At 34.8% G+C, this 23,136-nt stretch overlaps 1 protein-coding gene across 4 annotated transcripts in view; it reads right to left on the bottom strand.

The window, feature by feature from the left end:
- UBE2K (ubiquitin conjugating enzyme E2 K) overlaps nt 1-23,136 on the bottom strand; it is a 90,222-nt gene that overhangs the window by 53,574 nt on the left and 13,512 nt on the right. The window contains exons 1-3 of one of the 4 annotated variants that reach the window (XM_056802550.1): nt 8,226-8,244; nt 4,759-4,852; nt 47-105 (exon numbers count right to left, since the gene is read on the bottom strand). The exons of 2 other annotated variants lie outside the window; for them this stretch is intronic. Coding sequence is in view for 1 of the 2 variants with exons in the window: in XM_007496544.3 (XP_007496606.1) it covers nt 47-105; nt 4,759-4,852 (153 nt within the window). In the remaining variant the exon portion in view is untranslated. Of the gene's footprint in view, nt 1-46; nt 106-4,758; nt 4,853-8,225; nt 8,245-23,136 lie in introns of those variants that run through there. One more of the 4 variants, XM_007496544.3, reaches the window with a different exon arrangement.

Here is a 23,136-nt window from a genome sequence, read left to right as displayed (position 1 = left end):
TGTGAAATATCATAAAAGGTCATGCACAAAAATATGTTTACAATACCTTAGGGGGATTAAATGGATATGTTTCTGGTATTTTTATCTCTAGTTGGTATCTTCCTCCTAAAAAAAATTAAGAAGTTAGGAACGTTAAACCAAATAAATTTCTATAAATCCTTATTACATTTGATCACGTCAGTTTGAATAAGACAAACCTGAAACGTCAAGAAGCCATGCTTTTTAAAAAAAGTGATTTATTTTGATTTAAATGTATAACAGCCATGAACCATATCATCCAATATAGAAGGCATACATTAAAGGGAACTATTAAGTTATGGTAATCAAGACTAAGATAACAGAGACAAACTAAATCAATACAGAACTCACCACCCCATGTCTCCAAAAATACCCAATTTTTTCAAGTAACTTTTCTACTACAGCAGACATTAGGAAAACTGACTGGTCTAAATTATATCCTCTTTTGTTTCTCCTGCTTCTTTTATTAATGTTTATTTTTTGGTTTAGAATCAATAATGTATACTGATTCTAAAACATAAGAGTAGTAAAAGTCAGGCAACGGGGGATGGGGGGTGGGGGTGGGGTGTAAATGACTTGCACAGGGTCATATAGCCAGGAATTATCTGATGCCATATCTAAACCGAGGACCTCCCAAATCCAGGCCTATCTTTCAATTCACTGAGCCACCTAACTACCCACTCCTGCATCCTTTTTGGTAAATATACTACAGGTAAAAATAGAAAAACAACTCAAAAGGCAAAAGAAGAAAACCAATGTGTATAGATTAGCCACAAAAGGCTTACATTATTAGCTTCTAAATAGTAGCTAACACTTAAATTGAACATTTTTACTTGAATTTAACTGTCAATGATTTTAGTTAAAATTTGTAGTATGCAAAACAAAATTAAGCAAAATGACAGATCAGCATAAAAAGGAAAGCTCTCAAAAAGTGTTCTCATCAGTACCTAAAAATGTAAGACATCCACCTCCCCACTGACTTACTATGCCCTAAGAACAATGTACTCATATGGGATGGACAATCCATAAACTGATTCTGTAGTGGAATCGCTATACTAATTCAAATACTGGACTATTGGATTTCCCCTAAGGATCTCGTCAATAATTCTAGGATGCTATTATCAATTACTATTCACAAACCAAGACTCAGAAAAATAGAAAAATATGTACTAAGGTGAATACTCATTCCCCAAAACCACAGTTATAAGAAAAATCCAGGAGACTGATCTGAACCAAGTACAATCTTTCCTGCTCTATAATTTTGGGTAACTGAATAAGAGAATGGGAAAGGAAAGCTACTTTCTTCATAACTGTTTCTGGACTATTTTTCCTTTTCCTGCTAATGTTTTTAAGATTTCCCATTAGTGGCCAAAGCACTGATGAACCAGTAGAACTCACCTATGACAGTGTATACATGATAACATGAAGCAAAAAAAAAAATAAGATGGTAGTCAATAAAAGAAAAAAGAAAAACTTAACATGGGATTTTAAGAAATTTCACAAATATGGAAAAACATGCAAATAAACAAAACTTGCAAAACTAAATCTGCACAAAAGAAATGTTTGTAACAGGACAGTTCTTTGTTATTGATCCCTTTTTTTCCTTCTTATTTCCAAGACCCCATTATCACTGGATTAAAAAATTTCAGGTACTTTCTCTCTCCATCTTTCATAATATCTTTTTCATATAATAGAATACTTAACACAAGCCATGTTGTACTTCTGAGAACTTAAAATTGCCATTTCTAATCTACTGAACATATGACCAGCATATCTAGAATAACCATCTTAAAATGTCAAATTTTGAACAAAGTTATAGCTATAATATGGAGATATTTTTAAAGTAAAAAAATTAGAATATTATCCCATCAGGGAAATACAAGAAAATCTACTATGATACATATTGTTCATACTTGTTTAAAACTCTTATCTTCTGTCTTAGTATTAATTTTAAGACAGAAGAGTGGGATAGGCTAGGCTGTCAAGGTTAAGTGACTTACTCCAGATCATACAGCGAGGCATGTCTGAGGCCAGATTTGATCCCAGGTCTGTCCAACTCCAAGCCAAACACTCTATCCACTGTACTACCTAGCTGTCAGTTCATACCTCAATACCAGATATAAAGTAAACTTGTTCATAATTTTGCATTGAAATTATACATGCTTGATCTCAACCCCAAACAAGGTCAAGAAAATGACTCTGAAGAACCAAGAGAATTCTGAAAACATTATTTTGAAGAAGCAAAAATACTATCTACACATTTAAAATCACAACAATGGGGTCAGCTAGGTGACTCAGTGGATTAAGAGCCAGACCTAGAAGATGGGAGGTCTTGGTTTCAAATCTGGCCTCAGATACTTACTTCCTAGTTGTGAAGCTGGACAGGTCACTTACCTTACCACTCTTCTGCTTTGGGACCAATACACAGTATTGAATCCAAAACTGAAGGTAAGGATTTTTTTAAAAATTAAAATAAAATCACAACAATGCAGCCTTTACAAAAATCAAATCGGAAAAGAAATAGTTCTTGATTACAAGATTGTACAATTCAAAAGATATTTAGGAAATCATTAGCAATTTACATTCAGTAGTTTTGGGTTTTTTAATAGTAATAAATAACAGACACTTGTCATACTATCTTAGTTATTACTGAGATGGTTACTCAGTTTGCTATTGCGCTTAACAACTCCCATAAATATCTACCAAAATCAGCCTTTTAAAAAGAATAGCCTAGCAGCATTTAAGAGGCTTAGTGGACAGAAAGCCAAACCTGGAGGCAAGGAGTCCTGGGTTCAAATCCAACTTCATATACTTCCTAGCTTTATGACCCTTGGCAAGTCACTTGCCCATAATGCCTGGACCTTACAAATCATCTGCTTTGGAATTGATACTTAGTAGCAATTCTAAGACAGAAAGTAAACTTTTTTTTAAAGTCAATAATCTCATTTGAAGCAATAAGATAAACCACTACTCTATTGCCTTTTTCCCCCCTCTTTGTTCTTTCAGCTCAGTTTTTCAAAAATGTTTATTTCCAAACTCTAGAATAAGAAAAAGTAAAGTATATTTATAAATTGATCATCTTAGAACTAAAATTTTATCCAAATAAAAATATTTTTAAAGGCTATCAAGATAATGAACACAGTATCTTATAAATGAAATTAGGACCTGTCCTACCTACAGTATCAATGAAGTAGAAAGGGCATGTTTAATATATGCTTTTGAACAAATGTATGACTAATCTATATATAAATTAAAATACAAAGCAACTACATACTCTATATATATATGTGTTAGAGATTGTTAGTAAAACTTTGTCTCGTAAAAAGACTATCATATACCTAACAGCTTATTCCCCATGATGATACATGGTACAAAAAATTTAGCATGAATTCTACAATACTTTGATATTTATAGGTTAAAACTGCTAATACTTAATAAGGAAACCTTAGAGACCTCAAAAAAATTTCTAAGTATTATTTTAATAAGTTTTTCTGAAACAATTTTTGAGAACAATTATATCACACCCCACAAAATATAATTACTATCAAACTTATAATCAGCATGAATATAGGCACATATTCTGATCTATATTCCAATATAGTTCAATCTAACAAATATTGATCAAGCAATTAACAATTAAGGCATTGTTATGGCAATCTATGTGGGATATGATAAATAAAAATCCAAAGCCATTAATTTTTTTAATTAAATGCATTGGTTTTTAAGTACACAACAGAGCCTAAACTGAGGAAACACTAGAATAATGGCAGCATCGTAGAATGGGAAAAGCATTAGATTTGCAGTCAGAAGACTTAGGCTTAAATCCTGGCTTCATTTGGTGAATATATGCATGCATGACTTTGAATAAGTCATAATCTCTTGGACCTCACCTATAAAATTTGAGGATTAGTATTATAGAAGATTTTTAAGGTCTCTTCTAGCTCCAGATCTTGTAATTTTGCAAGCAGCCTGGTTATGACAAGATTATCCCCAAATGAATGCCTATATGAAGACTGTTTTAGGCACAGCAACTCATCCAACTACCTTTTACAGTATAAATGGGTTATGGTCTGTGTGGTAAGGAGTACCCAAACCAATGCAATCATGAATCTTTTGAAGTTCTCAAGTGTATTTGTCAATTAAATTTGAATATAGATGTGGAATGTCCCAGAAATAATTCTTCAGATCTTAACTTCATCAGTAAAAAAATTTTACTATCAAAGTCTTAAATATCATGACCCCATTCAACACTTCAAGATAAAAATAAACATCAGCCAACAACAGCCAATCAGCAACAATGAAAAATATTTCATTATCAACAGACTTACTTTCAATATTACAAAATGTATGCATAAAAATAAGACTGCTGAATATGAAGACAAATAAAATAATGCAAATTAAAACTTTTAAGTAAAACATCACAAATGTCAAGTAGATAATAACAATGTCTATACTTTATGGTAGGGATATAGGGATATCTTATATGTAAAATATAACCATGCTTTGTTGAATCTTGCTTATATAAACAGAATATGAACTGTTAAATCTTATTTACTTAAATAAAAAGTATATCTAGGTTCAATGAAAAAATCTAAACCAAACAAGCATTTAAATTAAAATATCAAATAACATCAAAACAATTAAATGACTAGTGTGAAAAAAATTTCAAATTGTGAACTATTAAGTTATCAAGACAACCCCTACTTTACAAGATACTCTACACAAAAATAAATTACTTGCCTTCATATGGTGTGTCTGGCGGTCCCGCTATTTCTCCTCTTAATTCTGTAAAGTTTTCATCTACAAGATCTACTTTAATTTGATTTTTGCTCGTCTTAAAAATAAACAGAAAAAAAATTAGTTAAGTAAGCAACAAATAAACATCTGTTTTTAAAATGCCACAGCTCTTATTTTCTACAATTGTTTTACAAATTCAAAATATCAATGAAGTTTTACAACCCTTTTCAAAAGCATAAATTTTATTCAAGTAAGAAGATATTTGGTTTCCCAGTATGTTTTAAGCAATAGAGTGTCAGGGAGCGCTAAAGGAGCTCAGCCCAACAACACTGGGAAGGTGAGAGTAGTAGGTCCAAGTGTTGAAATAAAACTAAGATTCCTTTCTATAGGTGACAGGGGATGGGGAAAATGGGGGGTCGGGGGAGGGGGAGAATAGAATGAATGGTTGTGGAGGAGGAGCTTCCCTTCACCCTATTTCCTGCTGTATTTACATGAAAGGATACTTACTCCTATAAAAAGGTCATATTATTTTTTTAAAAAATAGTAAGAGGAAAAAAGAATTTTATGAAACTGAAAACTAACACACAAACAAAATAAATGCAGCTAATAGAAAAATTGTGGCCTGGGGAACAATCTTTGCATCAAATATCTATAATATAAGGATCTTATACCAAATATATACAGGAAATTAACACAAATATAAGAAAAGAAACACAATGGATAAGGGGGGGTGTCAAAAAAAGACTACTCAAAAGAAAGGCAAATTATTAAGAACCATATGAAAGACTGCTCCCAATTCATGAAGAAAAATCTCTATAAAAACTATTCTGAGATTTCAGCTAACACCAGCTTCAGACACTTGATGGAATATTTAAGTGGCCAAGGAAAGTCACATAACCTCCATCAGACTCAGTTTTCTCATCAATAAGATGAGGGGCTTGGACTAGATACCTTCTATGGTCCCTTCAATCTATAATCTTCTAATCTGGTACTCTCAAACCTTCGTCCCTTCACTACCTTTCTCCTTCCAAAAACTTCAATTGGCATACTATCTCCCTGAAACTACCGTACTAAATCTATCCTCACCTTTGCCGGAAGAAAAAACTTCTAGTAAAGATGGCTATAACTCCTTTTGTTTTTGTCGCCACATCTTACTTCTTAAATTCTTATATTTGGTTTCCTATCTCACTCAACCAAAATATAAATTATCTCAGTGACTAAATCAGATGGCCCTTCTCAGTCCTTATTTTTCTTGACCTCAATGAAACACTTGACACAAACAACCATTCTCTTTTCTCCTGGATGCACTCTCCTCTATAACAATAGTCTCTCATTTCACCTCCTACAAGCTGGGAGGATCTTTTTTATTATTCTTTGCTCTATTATCATCATCATCTGTATCCTCCTCCCTTAGAGAGCACACTACAGGTCCTCTTATCTTTTCACTCTACACCCTTTCTTGTTGATCTCTTAAAATAGTTAGCATTTATATAAGTCATTAAATTGGCAAAGTCCTTTACAAATATCTTGCTTTATCCTTCAATAATCTAGTTGGGAGGTAAATACTGCTATCATCTCCATTTTATATATGAGGAAACTGACGCAGACAGAGGTTAAGCGACTTATCCAGGGGCACACAGGTAATTAGGTTTCTGAGGCCCCATCAGAACTTAGGTCTTTCTTACTTTATGTCCTGAAAACCCTATCCATCATGTCACCTAGCTACTTTATTATGCTCCTATGCATTCATTATACTATGTAGGTTTCTCCCAGGTCAATACAGTTAGCCCTAGTCTAAATTCCAGACATACATCAAGTATTGCCCATTGGGCATTTACAAATAAATGGCACCATAAACACCTCAAATTCAACATATTCAAAAAGAGAATTCATCTTGTTACCCCAAACCTATCACTCGTCCTAACTTCTCTATTTCCACACAAGAGTACTGTGATTCTTCTGGCCACCTAGTTTCACAACTTCAGTTTTATCAATTCTGTTTTCACATCTCTTGCATCTTTCCTGCCCCTCAACCAAAACTTAATCACTTCTTACCTAGACTATGACAACAACCTTCTAATTTTTCTTCCTGTCTCAAGTGTTTCTGCTCTCCAATCCATCCTCTATACCAGTGATGGTGAACCTTTTAGAGATGGAGAGCTTGGCCCTGCCTCCACCCCTAAGATGGAGTGCAGTGCTGTGCCCCTCCCCTCTACCTCACCCCCCTGACCCCTCCTACCCCAGACAGGGGAAGGAGGAAGTGCTCCCACTGAGCTGCTGGGCAGAGGGGTAGGTGATGAGAGGTGCATGGAGAGAGGGAGAGAACAGGCCTAGTGCTCTGCTCCCCTCCAGCTGTGTGCCACGCTGGGAGCTATGCTCCTCTCCAACCCCACCATGGGACTCACCTTCACTATAGACTCAACAGGCTGCCTCATGAAGCATATCCTGCCCCCCCATCCACCCATTAACCCAAACAGAGGAGGGAAGAAGCACTCCTATTTGGCAGCTGGGCAGGTCATGTGAGAAATGTTCTCAGGCACATTGAGAGGGGGAAGGGAGCAGCTCCTCCCCAAGTCCCTCTGGATCTCTAGTAAAGAACTCTGGTGGGCAACTGCAGGCGTGCCCAGAGAGGGCATTGTATACCCTTTTTGGCACACATTTCATAGGCTCGCCATCATTGCTCTACATACTTGCTTATGTAATACTCCTAAAGTACAAGTCTGACCATATTACTTCCCTCATCAAAAAGTTCTAGTAGCTGTCTATTGCAATTTCTATTATTTTATATTCCTTTATAACCTATTTCCTACCTTCCTTTCAGTACTTATTATGCATTACTCCACTTCATCTACTCTAAATGCTCAGTCAAACTGCTGTACTTCCTGCTCTATATACACAGCATTCCATCTAGTAGTCTATGTGTCTTTATCAAAGCAATTCTCTCAAGACTGAGATGCATTTCTTCTAACTTCTCTTAATAACTGCCTAATTCCACCTTCTTTAAGATCAATATTTTTCCTGTCCTCTCCCCAAATGACAAGGCCCTCCTCTTAACCCCCCACAAAAAATTACCTTGTATTACTTCTGTATCTCCAATTTCCCTTAAGCTCCTTGAAGATAAGGGGCATCTTAGCTTTTGTATTCCTATCTTTCCTGCCTAGCACAATGTCTAGGACACAGTAGGCCTTTGGTGAGAAATAATCACAATTTAGGAATTCAGCCAAACTGAAATTTACTGAGGGCTATTTCTTTCTCTTTTTTCATTTCTTTTTTCCTAAGTACCTTTTAAAATCATTATCACACTTAGAATTTAAGAAGAAAGTTGAGGAGGAACCTTTACAGTGCTTAATAAAGGTGAATTAATACTACTACAAATGTAAGCTCCTTGAAAGCAGATTCATTTCTTTTTCTTTGTGCCTTAAGCACTGAGCAGTGCCTGGCATGTAAATAAATAACTAATAAATGCTTACTGAGATAATCCTAAAGCAGTTGGTTGCATGTTTGTGTATCAATAAATTCCAGTCTCCATTGGTTCATTTATTAGGTTACTCAACAGTAAATATCTGTGTTACTGAGAAAGGAGACAAAAGATAAACTGAGGAGTGGAGTCAAAATTTAAAGTTGATTATTATATATATAAAGATGATTAACATATTACCCAAGACAGAAACACTTGCATGTGTTGCCCAGTGATGATCATAAAACTTGCAAGTATATTAAAGATAGTGAATTATACCCATAAATAATAATTTTCAAAAATTATATGAAAGCTTAGAGCTGAATAGTTCTAAAAATAACATAAGAGTAAATAGTATTACAATGATAATGATATAAACCTTACTATATTCCAGTTAGCTTCAGGTAGTTCCTAGATTTTTATGATGGGAGGTCATAAAAGCTGGTTTGTAACTAGTTTTCTGATTTATAAAATGTAGGATGACAGTTTTTAGTGTGGGTTGTGAATTTACCCTCCCAGGGTAAGAGTGTGAAAAGAGAATAAGAATCAGAATCTGAGAGCCAAAGAGAATCCCATCCCATCCCATTGACCATAAACATGTCTGTTTGCAATGCAGAGATAACACAATTTAGGAATGTTCTTTAGAGAATGACATAAAAATAGAAACCAGAGAAATAATCTATAATTGTTTCTTAAGTACCTATATATTCTACCCATTTTACTAACCACTAACTATGCAGATACAAAAAAGTGGTTCTCATCAGATGAACAAAATACCACTACAGAAGACCACTATTAACAAAGAACTTTATGCGTAACAAAGCTATTTGTTAATCAGTAGTTTGCAAAACAGACAATGAGAAAGAGATTGACAGTTTATCCCTCTAACTCAGCAATTTTTTTCATCATGAAAGCAATTTTCAGCCTCATTTCAAACACCCCAATCAACCTTCACTACAAGAGAAAATAAACACAAGAATCCTAAACAAGACAAAAATGGTATTGGAAGGATAAGTGCATGAAACTTCTCACCCAAAGTCAGCTGAGAACATTTTTCATTTATTATTTTACTTCATAGAGCTTCATTTCCATTTCCAGATTCTGAAAACCTGAGCACAACTTTTGTTTTTTATTAATTTTCTTCTTTAAACAAATATTTTTTTCCAATTAATAAACATTTATTTTTTCCTCTCCTACTCTCTTCCTTACCAAAAGAACAATTAAAGAAAGACCCATGGATAGTCAAGTGAGTAAGATTCCTCCACTAATCATGCCTAGAAATGTCATACTATCCATTTTAAATTCATCATTTGCCAGGATATAATCTTAGGTCTTCCAGAATCAAGGTTTGTTATTGAAGCATAACTTCTGAAAATATATTCATCATAACAAAACTCTACAACAAGAAAACAATGAGTATACCAAAGGAGTTTGTTAAAATGGAATTTTAGGAATTGTAATAAACTTTACATAGATCATCTCTTTAGCTGTTTCCTAACCCCAAATATGCAGGATACCTAATTTGTACCTGTCAGCCTCATTCTTTGTATTATAAAAATTTTAATACATATTTTGCATTATTAAATTTTCTTTATCTTAGTGATAACTAAAAAGCTAAATAATTAGGTTATCTAGTAAGGTGAATGAGATAGGCAACAGGGACCAAATATAGGTTGATGGAGCTAGAAAAAGAAAGGGAGATAAAATAAAAGAAATTAAAAAGACCTATTACATAACATAGCAAACAGGCCATTATTCAGGAATCCTTTAACTCTTCTTCCCTCTTAGTCATCCTTCCTTCTCCCTATTTCTCCTCTCTCCCCTATTAGACTGTGAGCACATCAAAGCAGGGAACATTTGTAACCTTTCTTTATATAATTGCTAACTGACATTCTTAGCTGTGTACATTTTTTTTTCTTCTCAAAAAATGAAAATTCCTTGACAGTAGGGACCAGATTCAGTTTTAGTGTTTGTATCCCAAAGCCTTATACAATATGCTTAATAAAAATAAATTAATATTATTTTGAATGTAAGCTCCTTGAAAGCTGGGATTACTTGATTTTCTTTTACTATATTTAACATTGAGTGGTGCCTATTAACAATAAATGCATGTTGATAGAAATAATACTAAAGTACAAGTTTGAATATGTCATTCCCCTAATTAATAAATTCCAGTCTCCACTAACTCTCTATTACCTCTAGGAAAGTGATTTCTAATCTTTTTTTGTGTCTGAAAGCTCTTATGTACTCTAATGAAGCCTAAAGACTCCTTTTCAGAATTTTTTTAAAATTCATAAATAAAAGGGATTTTAAAAAGAAACCAATTCAGTCTATCAATTTTTTTTCTCAATTCATGGAATCAAAGTTAAGAAATTCTGCTGTGGGATAAATATAAATTCCTAAATTTGACATTTAAAGCCCTTCATAATCAGGCTTCAAAATCTTTCAAGGCTTATCATATCCATTACTTTCCTTCCCACACTCTCCAGTACAGCCAAATTGGTTTTGAAGTTCTTTATACAAGCCAGAGTTAAAGCCTGTTCCACCCAGCATGAAATATACCCCCTCTTCACATCATTTTAGCATTCTTTAAAGCCCAGTTCTAACTTGCCTTTCCTGATCTCTTCTTATAAACAGCTTTTCCCTACCCTCCTTCACCTCCAATTTCCTCCTCCACCCAAAATTAGTTTGTATTTACTTTTTAAATGTAAACATATTTTTCCCATCAACTGAAAATGAAGTGTTCTTTCATTTTTGTCTATTGACTAGCACAGATCCTGGCACATAGGAGGCAATAAATATTTACTGATAGAAACATTTTCAAGAAAGAACAAAAAAAATAATTTTAAACCCTTACATCTTAGAACTGATGCTAATTATTAGTTCCAAAGCAGTAAGGGTTAGGCAATGGAGGTTAAGTAACTTGCCCAGATTCACACAGCTAGGAAGTGTTTCAACGTATCTCCAGATCTGGCTCTCCATCCACTGAGAAACCTAGCTGCCCCATAAAAAATTATGTTTCCAAAAGAACAAGGATATGAAAGAAAACTTGACTATCCAAAAATTAATAAAGCTGTGGCAAATAAGAACATTAATGAAATCAAAGTTGTAACTATATTTGTTATAGGCTACAAATGTTCAATATAATTAAGATATTGATAACAGAAAAAATATGTAGCAAATGGTAAAGGAAAATAACTTTAGATCTGAATCAGAAAACAAAGATGTCTGTGTCAGCTTGGGCAAGTTATGAATTTTTATGGGCCTGTTTCCTAATCTGGAAATAAGAGGGTTGGACTAGACCACATCTTAAGATACTTTCTGGTTCTAAAGACTGAGGTCCTATATATTAATTTTTTAAAACAGCAGTCTACAAAACTTCAAAATCTTTTAAAATCATTATTGCTGAGTATTGACAAAATGTATATATAATATTTATCAAAGTCAATATCTTATATATCAGATGTTATATAAACTCAATGAGCTTACGTCTCGTAAGGAATAAGACATATATAATAAGCTATAAGAATAGATGAAAATAAGTACAAAGTTCTATTATCTGGGGAGATTCAGGGTCATTAAAATTGAGGTACAAAGCTAGGTGACTCAGTAGATTGAGAGCCAGGTCTAGAGATGGGAGGTCCCTAAATTCAAATCTGGCCTCGGACACTTTCTAGCTGTGTGACTCTGAGCAAGTTACTTACCCTCATTGCCTAGCCCTTACCACTCTTCTGCCTTGGAACCAATACAAAGTATTGATTTTAAGATGGAAGGTAAGGGTCTAAAAAAAAAAAGGATGGGGGGGGCAGGCAATAAGAAAGAAATAAGGGGAGGCTTTATGAAGGAGGGAACATTTCAGGTGGTATCTGAAGGATGGATAGAAAGGCAAATTATAAACAGAAAACAGATAAAGGGTGTCCCAAAAGTCTAGAGAGCCATTTTAAGCTGTTGGGAGCTTGTATACAGTTTAAGTAAGAAACAGTCTCCCTATCAAATCAGAGCTTACAATATGATAGAGGGATATAATTTATACAAAAGCTATGTGGGCTGTGAAGGGAAAGGTTAATTACTAACCAAAGTCATTAGGAAGGCTTCCTGATAGTAGCATTTGAATTAGTCTTTAAAGTTTTCCTAACCTAGAGCCCATGAACTTGTTTCCCTAATATTTGGAAGATTTTAGCTAAATATAATTAGTTCACTGAAATCCTTTGCATTTGATTTTATCAAATTTAAAAATAGTATTCCGAGAAGGGGTCCATTATGCTTTTACCAGAATGCCAAAAGGATCCATGACAAAAAAAAGTTAGGAACCCCTACCTTAAAGTATACATAATGATTCAATAAAGAAAGGGGGAAGAGGTCAGAAGGAATATTGTATGGTAAGGCATAACAATACAATTCATGTTTGCAAGGCAAGAGAAGATTCCTGTTTTGTTAGAATACTGAATAGATGAAGATAGGGTTGTTACAGGATGTAACAGACTATGACTATGGAGAGTCTAAAATGTCATGTAGGAATCTGGAAAGCATTGAAGATTTAAAAGAGGAAGAAAGTAAGAGTAAAGGGCTATGAGGTGGGTTTAAAGAGCAGGGAAGGAGAACAACAGGACTAGACTTTCTTAGAACAGACTTGGGATAATGAGAGCCCAAACCAGAGTGTTGGCAGTGTCAAAGAGGAGAAAGAGGAACATGAGAAATATGTTATGAAGGTAAAATTGGCATGCCTTGGCCCCACTGGGCTTATTTTTTGCTGACTATAAAAAGGAATATGATTAAACAAATGCTGCCATGAAGGCTCTGTCAAAACACTGTCTCCTTTGAACAAGTCATACTAAGACTTTTGAAAGATGGAGCAGATATTTCTTCAATATTCCTCCAGTTATTAGCATCAAGCAAAGCATAAATACGGAAAGTGCACAAAAGATGTCTGATCTTGTCACAGATTGATTCCAGTATACAATACAAAAGGAAGAGGGATTTTTTTTATAGATGGTTGAGTTTCTCTAAATGTTCTTGTTTTGGGATGACATTGAGCCTCATATCATTGGGATGATATTAAGCCTCAGAACAACATAGAGCCTTTTAAATGAGATCTATAATTTTGCAAGTTTGACCAAAATATGCATGAAAGAAAAAAACACCTGAATGGAGAATTTTCATTGTAGCACAGAAGATATTTCCTGGTGTCAGGAAGATCTGGGTGCCAATCTAACCACTTAACAAATATGTGATCTGGGGTAAGTCACTTAATCTCTGCCTCAAATTCCTCATTTACAAAATGGGAATATAATAATAGCATTTACCATCCAGGCCCAAATGTGATAATATGTAAGAAGAACTTAGCACAGAGGGGGTGCTTAATAAATGTTTGTTCCCATCTCTCTTCCTCTTTAATATTTTATAGATGGCCAATTGTTCTGGTCCCTTAGTACATATATTTTAGTCAAACATTGCAAATGGACAATAGACCCAATAACTGAATTATGATGACAGCAGATTATTATCTGGAAAAAATGCATTGTTTTTAAAGATTCTCCCCAAATATGGTCTTATTTGTGATTCCTTTGCTATAACAAAACTCCCAGTAAAGAAAGAAATTCCTTGGGAGGAGCTAGGTAGCTCCATGGATAGAATAAGACCTGGAGATGAAAGTTTCAGAATTCAAATGTGGCCTCAGACACTCCCAGGCAGTGTAATCCTGGGTAAGTCAATTGCTATGTCCTTACTACTCTGATACTTAGTACTGATTCTAAGACAGAAAGAGAAGGAGGGACAGGAGGAAAGAAAGGAAGGAAAGGAGGGAGAGAGACATATTAAGAGAGATCCTTTTACCAAAGCAAACTGGCAATTAATTCTTACAAACTTATGTTCCTAAGAGATCATTGTAGGGGGCAGTTGGGTGGAGTTCCTGGGTCATTGCCTAGCCCTTAACACTCTTCTGCCTTGGAACTAATACCCAGTATTAATTCCAAGATGGAAGGTAAGGATTAAAAAAAAGGAGAGAGAGCATTGGAGCACTAAGGGGTTTAGTGGCTTTCTCAGAGTAACAAATTCAGGATGTGAACAGAGGTAGGACTTGAACTCAAATCTTCTTGACTTTGAGATCAACTTTCATTCTACTACATCGTATTATTTCAAACTAATTTTACCCAGTGAGAATGTATGGCCAAGAGTCATAGAAACCACATTTGTAAGATCTAAAGTTGCATTCACGAAAGGGCACTGTAACACAAAGAGGCTTACAATGAACAAGAGTGAGTTGAAATGTATTACTAAAATATTCTTTGTCAAGAAAAGCAGTGTAAAGGTGACAGATGTGTAAAAAGAATCCTTTCCTAGAATCACGAATGGGGTCTTTCCTATGACCTTGCCTTCCTGGAACTACATCACTTATGTCACGTAGGCTGGTCACCTAGTTACATCACTTAGCATGGGTTATTTGAGTCTGAACCTGATCCGGACATGATTGAACTTGAACCATATGTGAAAGGAGAGGTTAAAAAAGGATAACTGAGGAAGTGTTGACTCTCTTCCTCTGTTGACCTTCCTAGGGGAACTGCTGCTGTGACAAGGCAGAGATTACCCACATGGTAGTTTAGATCAGACTATGTTACTTTTATCCCTCTACCTATTTCTCATCTTTTACCTATCCAAGTGATTCTAAAAAACTTTATTAATGGACGGCCAGTCTCATGAATTTTAATTCTTACACAAAGAGAAAAAGTGGTATAAATCAATGAACAAGCCTTAATAGTAAGCAAAAGCAAGAAAAATACTTCTACAATGACCACACTAAAAAGACAATCAACTTTGAAAGACTGATAAATGTAACAATGACCAATCATAATTCCAAAGGATCCTTGAATGAAACATGCTTCCCATCTCTTGAGAAATGATGAACTAGAAGAAATGACACATATGTGGTCCAACATGATCAATGTGTGTATTCGATTTGTTTGTGTTCATTTGTAAAAAGAGGGCTCATTTTTCTTTATTTGAGGGGCAAGAATCAAAAAGGGAGAAAAGGATAATGTAATGATGAAAAAAGATTAAGAATATCAATGGTGCATCTTAAAAAGCACATAGGAAGCAGTTCAGTGGCTACAAATCCAGGCCTGAAGATGAGATGTCCTGGGTTGAAATCTGGCCTTTGATACTTCCTGTGTAACCCTGGGAAAGTTACTTAACCCAAACTGCCTAAATTTTACAGCTCTTCTGCCTTGGAACTGATACTTAGTACCAAAGGTAAGGGTTTAAAATAATAATATTTTATTAGAAAATATAAGACATTATTTACCAACAAAACTATTTAAATGAAATGGATGTATATCTACAAAAATATAAAATACTTAAGAGGAGATCGAAAAAGAAAATGTAAGGGGACAGCTAAGTAGCTCAGTGGATTGAGAGTCAGGCCTAGAGATAGGAGGTGCTGCATTCAAATTTGCCCTCAGACACTTCCTAGCTGTGTGACTGGCAAATCACTTGAACCCCATTGCCTAGTCCTTACCACTCTTCTACCTTAGAACCAATACACAGTATTGATTCTAAGATGGAAGATAAAGAGTTTGTTTTTTTTTAAAGAGGGGCACCTTGAACCAGATGGATTTATAAATTCTATGAAGGTTAAATTTTACTCCAATTATCACATAAACTGCTTGCATAAACAAGGAAAGAGATGCTAGTAAATTCCTTCAATAATATAAATATTTGTTTTTAAAATTTTTACCTTCTGTCTTGATAATAATTCTAAGAAAAGAATGGCAAAGGCTTGGCAACTGCAGTTAAGTGACATCCCCAGAGTCATAAGGCTAGTACATGTCTGAGGGCATATTTGAATCCAGGGCTGCCCAGCTCCAAGCCTGGCACTCTATCTACCTGCCACCATAAATGACCTTGAGATGCAAAACAGAATACAAATCAAAAGAAAAAAACCATAATCAACTATGTCCAATGAATACTGGTACAAAAATTTTTAATTCTATATTAGTAAGAGTCTAGGTCTTTATAACGATTGTAAATTAGGACTAAGGAGGATTTATACCAAGAATACAAGATTGGTTTAATATCAAAAACACCATAATAGACCACATTAATAAAAAACATTTAAAACCACATAATTATTTCAATAAATGCTGAAAACAAGCTGGTAAAACAAACTACAATTCTATTTATATTAAAAACACTAAAAAGCATAAAAATAAAAGGACCTATTGTAATAGCACTCCCTTTAAGATATTTATGGTAGTAGATATGAGTTGGAACAATATCACCAGGAAATAAGATAGAGGAAAGGCCAGGATCTGCACTTCTTCCCTCCCACCTCACTTCCTGTTCCTCTCACAGTTGATCCTAACAGCTCTCCTCAGATGGTAAGTTATTAGCAGTTTCAAAAAACTAATCTTACACTATAACTCTTTTCTGAAAAAGGGGTTTATTCTTAAATAAGGGAATTTAGGGAGAAGGAAAGAGGGAATATCAGGTCTCCCTAACTTCCTATGAAATTAAACAATATCAAACAGCAAACAAGAGCCACCAATGCAATAGATATAAAATAGGGATGTAAAAGGGACAAAAAAATTATAACAAGGATAAAAACTCTAAGAGGCCTTTCCATTAAGATTAGAGGTAAATATGTCCTTTATCACCTTTATTTAACAGTGCTAAAAATGGTAATTATAACAATAAGACAAGAAAGAGAAACTGAAGAAATAAGTATAAATGAAAAAACGATTGCTATTTGCAGATGATACATGGAGAACCCCAGAGAATCTAACAAAAAATTAATTGTGACAGTAACTTCAGCAAAATATCAGAAGTAAAATATATCCACACAAATCACTGGTATCTCTATATAAGCAAAAACTGGCAGAAGAGATACAAGAGAAAATTCCACTCACAACAACTTTCATCCACGTGGGCACATGGGTTCCTGCAGGCAAGCACACACACGAGCATACATACATACTCACACAACTATAAATTACTCTTCACAGAATAAAGACCTAATTAAGAGTGATTAAATTACCAAAGGATTATTTCATAGAGCAAAAATAAATAAATTCATTGGGAAGGACAAAAAGGTAAGATTCTTAAGAGATCAATGACACATGAAAACCCAGTGGAATAGCTCATTGGCTTTGGGAGGGGGGCGGGAGGAGAGGAGGGAAAGAACATGAATCATGTAACCATGGAAAAATATTCTAAATTAATAAAATAAACTCAAATTTTAAAAAAGAGTCAAGAGAAATAATTAAAAACGGGAAGGTTGGGAGCCTAGCAGTACCAAATCTTCAACTACACTATAAAGTAGTAATCATCAAAGCAATTGGGTATTGGTTAAAAGATGGAATGGATAATGAATGGAATAAATTAAGTATACAAAGTATACAGAAACAAGTAACTACTATATAAGTATAGTGTTCAATAAACCAAAAGACTCCAAGTACTTTAGAAAGAAAAGATTTACTTCAACAAAATCTATTGAGAAAACTGGAAAGGAGATTAGCTATCAAATTAGGTTTAAACCAAGATCTCATGCCATACTATAATAAAATCCAAATGTTTACATGATAAAAGTCACATAGTAAAATTAGAGGGTCAAAAAATACCTTGCTCATCTAAGCTCAAAGGAATTATTCATAATTAGACAAAGGATATAGAGGAATATAGAAGATAAAATGGGTAAATTTGATGAAATAAAATTGAAAAAGATTTTGCATAAAGAAAATCAATGCTGTTAAGATAAAAAAGGAAAGGGTTAACTGGCTTAAAACATCTTTGCAGCAAGTTTCTCATACAAATCTGATATCTAATATATATTAGATATCTAATATATAGATATAGATAGATAGATAGATAGATATCTAATATATATAAGGTACTGAGGTACTAATTTAAATGTGTGTCCCAAAAGTGTACAAGTTAAATATAATAAACTGAACTGCAACACTAAGATTTTTGGGACACCTTTACAAGAATGACAGCCATTCTTCAATAGATATATTGTCAAAGGTTCTGAACAAAAAAATCCAAGCCATCAATAGACATATGAAAAGATGCTCTAAAATACTACTTATTAGAGAAATGCAAATTAAAGAAAGTGAGTTTCCACCATATCCCTCTCTGACTGGGAAAGATGGCCAAGAAAAAATATTGTCGTGGATGAGATGGAAGAGAGGAACCACGGTGTACGTACTGTTGGTATAATTATGAACTGTTGGTCCAGCTGCATTATGGAAAACAACTTGAAATTACATCTAAAATGGTACTGAACCGTATATATCTTGGATTTGAGTAATACTGTTATTGAGCTTATAACCCCATAAAGATAAAAGAAAATGTAAAAAAAAGTAAATACAAAACTATATAAAGCAATTTTTTTAAACCCTTACCTTCCATCTAAGAATCAATACTGTATATTGGTTCCAAGGCAGAAGACCTATTAAGGGCTAGGCAATGGGGATTAAGTGACATGCCCAGGGTCACACAGCTAAGTGTCTGAGGCCAGATTTGAACCTAGGATTTCCCATCTCTAGGACTGTATAGTTTTGTTTTAGCAAAAAGCTAAAACCAAAGGAGATACTCTTTAACTATAGCATGACTGAATAAATTATGATATATGTAGAATAATAGAATATTGTAGCTCAGTAAGAAATGATGAAAAGAGGGAAGCTAGGTGATTTAATGGACTGAAAGCCAGGCTTAGAGGCAAGAGGTCTTGGGTTCATTATCTAATCCTTAGACACTTCTGAGTTGTATGACCCTAGTCAAATCACTTAACCACAATTGGCTAGCCCATATTGTTTCTTCTGCCTGGGAACCAATATACAGTATTGATTCTAAGACAGAAGGTAAGGGGAAGAGAAAAGGGGAGGGAGAGAAAAGAAAAGAAAAGAAGAGAGAAGGTGAGAGGAGGAAAGAAGTTTCAAAGAAACCTGGAAAAGACTGGTATGGAGAGTGAAATGAAAGGTATCAGAAGAACAATTTACACAGCCTCAACTATGATATAAAGAAAGACAACTTTAGAGACTGAAGAATACTGATAAATCCACTGCCCAGGGAACAGCTAGGTGGCTCAGTGGATTGAGACATTTAGAGACAAGAGGTCCTGGCATCAGATATTTCCTAGCTGTGTGACCCTGGGCAAGTCACTTAACATCTATTGCCTAGCCCTTACTGCTCTTTTGGCCTTGGAATCAATGAACACTATTGATTCTAAGATGGGAAATAAGAGTTTAAATAAATCCAATGTTCAACTATGACTATAGTGGAACAATGAGGAAACACGCACCTTAATCTCCTGACAGAGAGGTTGTAGACTTAAGGTGAAGAATTCCAAATCCATTTTTAGATATGGATAAGTATGAATGTTTTGTTCCACTATATTTATTTGATAAAAGGGAGGGAAGCAAACAATGGCAACCCTACCACCACCACCACCACCACAAAAAAAAGGAAACAGAGGGAAGAGGTAGTCACTAAAGAAAGTCTTTAAATGAACAGGAGAGAATGGAAAGAAGTACAGACCAAGCAGAACAGCTTTGAAATAACATGTAGATTCTGTGTTATAAGGAATAGCTCTCTAAAAGGGGGGTGAGACGAAATTTAAAGCATATAAAAAAATCAATAACTTATTTTTAGAAGAAAGCTAAAATGTTGAGTTTATTATATACTTCCAAAAAGGTAAGCTATACAAAATAAGGACATATATTTTCACACATCATCTTTTTCTGAATAGAATTCAGAATAATTTTTTCCCCTTAAAGTGCACAGAACAGAAAAAAAGAATGTTCAGAAGGAAACACAATTAGGACAGCTTTGGAACAAATGTGAATGTATTATATACTAAAAAAATGTATAACTCTGATATATGGAATGAGATCTGAGGTTTCACAGAAGATCCTGTTTTTAAAATGCACATATTTGCTGGTGTTAGTAAAGTTCAGAATAATAAAAAATTTAACATGTTTTTTAAAGGTGTCTACATGCCAAGCACATTTTGCTACTATATACTCTGGATGCAAAGAAAAGCAAAACAATCTCTGTCCTCAAGGAGAGCATGTGCACATATGTGTGTGTATTTGTGTTTGTGTATTTATATATCAATTAAGTACAAATGAAACATATACAAGGTAAAATTTATACAAGGTAAATATGTAATAACACTAAGGAGAGAAAAGATCTTAGAAAAATTTAATATATGTACATAGATATACATATGCTTTGGTTTGGGGAGTGAAATGAAATTTGAAGAGGTAGAAGTAAATAATATGGAAATGGGTTTTGAACGATGATACATGTATAAAACAGTGGAATTGCTTGTAGGCTCTGGGAGGGGGGAAGGAAGAGGAGTGGGAAAGAACATGAATCATGTAACTATGGAAAAAGTTTTAATTAATTGATTTTTTAAAAATTAAAAAAAAAAAACAGTTTGGCAGACCTACAGGGTGTGGGGAAGGGAAGAGTATATATAATAAAGTTGTAACGGTAAATTAAGGCAAGGTTGTGATGAGCATTTTTAAATACCAAACAGAAGCATATTTTTTATCTCAATTATGGATTAATAGGGCCACTGGTGTTTATTAAATAGAATGAAATATGATTACACTTGTACTTTAGAATTACTTTGATTGTCTGTGTGTAGGATGGGTCAGAGGGAGAAAGACTTGAAACAGGAAGATCAAATAGCCTTTTGGTTATTGCAATAGTCCAAGCAAGTAAAGGACTTGAGCATAGGTGGGGTCCCTTGTGAGTAAAGAGAAAAATCTTTGCAGCAAGTCTCTGATAAAGGTCTGATAGCTGATATGTATATGTGTTTGTGTACAAATATATGTAACTGATTTAAGTAAGGAATTGTATAGATACCAAACTACAATAAGACTTTTGGGACATATCTAGAGAAAGAACTGTGGGAAGAAGAAGAAAACATATGATTTCTCACTTGTTTATACGGGCTTGTGATTTGGGGTTTTGGTTTTAAAGAAATGAATAATATAGAAATGGGTTCAAGTGATTTTGTTTGTCACACACACACACACACACACACACACACACACACACACACACACACACATATATATGTATAACCCAGTGGAATTGCTTGTCAACTCCAGAAGGGGGAAGGGATGAGGGGAGGGAGAAATCATGAATCTTGGAAAAATTTTTAAAAATAAAAAAATTAATAACACAAAAGTCCTTTGGAACATCCTGTATATAATAATGACAGCCATTCCCAAAAACAAGCTATAGAGATATAAATTATGAAGTCTAGAAAATTATAAAAAATGATAATTTCTGATAGGAGAGTAAAAGATAATGCCAAAGTTTGGCACCTAGACAGAAAATGAAATTCAGGAAGGCTTAAGTTTGAGGAGAAAGAAAATTATTTGTTTTCAAGATGCCAGTCAGTCAACAAGCATTTATTAGGCACTTACTATTTTCCAGGCACAATGCCAAGTACAAAGGAAGACCTGAATGTAAACACAAAGAGAGTCCCTACCCCTTCAAGGAGCTTTCATTCTAATGCCAGAGGGGAGGAGAACAACATAGAAGGAGTTTCCCACCATAGAGGAAAAGGGTCCAGAGTCAATGATGCTCCAGGGAGGGAGAAGGCCACTGCAAATAATGAAGTGTGGAGAGTCAGAAGCAGAACCAGAACACATGAGTTTGAGATGTCTATGTGAAATCCAATTTGAAATACTCAACAGAAAGCTGAACATAAAAGCCTGGAGCTCAGGAGAGAAGAGAACTGATATACAGAATTGGGAACAGTTTGTAGAGAAATGGAAGAGGGTTCAGATGGGAGCCTTTGGAAACATCCATAGTTAGGAGGGTGATATGGAAAATAAACCAGAATGAAAATGAGTTGTCAGACAGGTAGGAGAAATAAACAAGAGTAGTGTAATGAAAATCCAAAGAGGAAGAGTATCCAGGAGGAGGTGACCAACAATTCCAAATGCTGCAGAGATGAGAAAGATTGAAGACTGAAACAAAAGACATCAATTTTGGTCATTCAGAAATCAGTGGGGTGGGCACCTAGGTGGCTCAGTGGATAAAGAGCCAGGCTTGGAGGTTGGGAGGACCTGAGTTTGAATTTGACCTCAGACCCTTTTTTGCTGTGTGGGCAAGTCACTTAAGAGTGGGGGGAGGGAGGGAGGGAGGGAGAAAGAGAGAGACAGTCAGTGAGGAAGAGGGAGAAGGGGAGAGAGGAAGATCACTGTATAACTGAAGGGGGGGGAAGTTGAGTGGCTTAGTAGATAGAAATCCAAACCTAGATATGGGAGGTCTTGGATTCAAATCTGATCTCAGATACTTCTAGCTTTGTGACCCTTATCTCTCATCTACCTTAGAACCTATTCTTAGTATTGATTCTAAGATAGAAGTTAGGGTTTTTAAAAAAAAGACCACTTGTAACTTTGGAAAGAACTACTTCAGTATGAGACTTTGAGTGTGTAGATACTGAGAACAAGCCAACAGATAAAGAAATACTGAAAACTGGAAAGATGGGATGATTTCAAGCACCATCAGGTGTAGAAGATGAAGAGGTTCAAGACAGAGCAGAATATGCTTGGCAAGTATAAAGGTTACATCTTTAGAGGTTAGAAGAGGAGGGAGGCCCAGAACAGGAAAACAAAGGGTTTTATTTTCTCAACTAAATATGATGCTAAACTCAACTAAGAGGGCAGAGGGAAATGCATGGAGGACTTGAGAAGGGAAGACCAATGAGAGAGCAAAATATAACTGAAAGACAGTGCTTAACCAGTAATGACATGACATAGAAGGCCCCTATCACAAAGGGCAGATTATTTAAAAGATTTACAGGAGGATGATAAAAAAAAAAGCAGCACAGTAATGTAGTTGGGGGGCAGCTGAGTAGCTAAGTGGATTTAGAGCCAGGCCTAGAGACGGGAGGTTCTAGGTTC

Source organism: Monodelphis domestica, chromosome 6 (genome assembly GCF_027887165.1).
Source record: "Monodelphis domestica isolate mMonDom1 chromosome 6, mMonDom1.pri, whole genome shotgun sequence".
In the NCBI taxonomy this organism is placed as follows: Eukaryota; Metazoa; Chordata; class Mammalia; order Didelphimorphia; family Didelphidae; genus Monodelphis; species Monodelphis domestica.
Note: the sequence above shows the minus strand (reverse complement) of the source record. Positions and strands in the feature narration are given on the sequence as shown.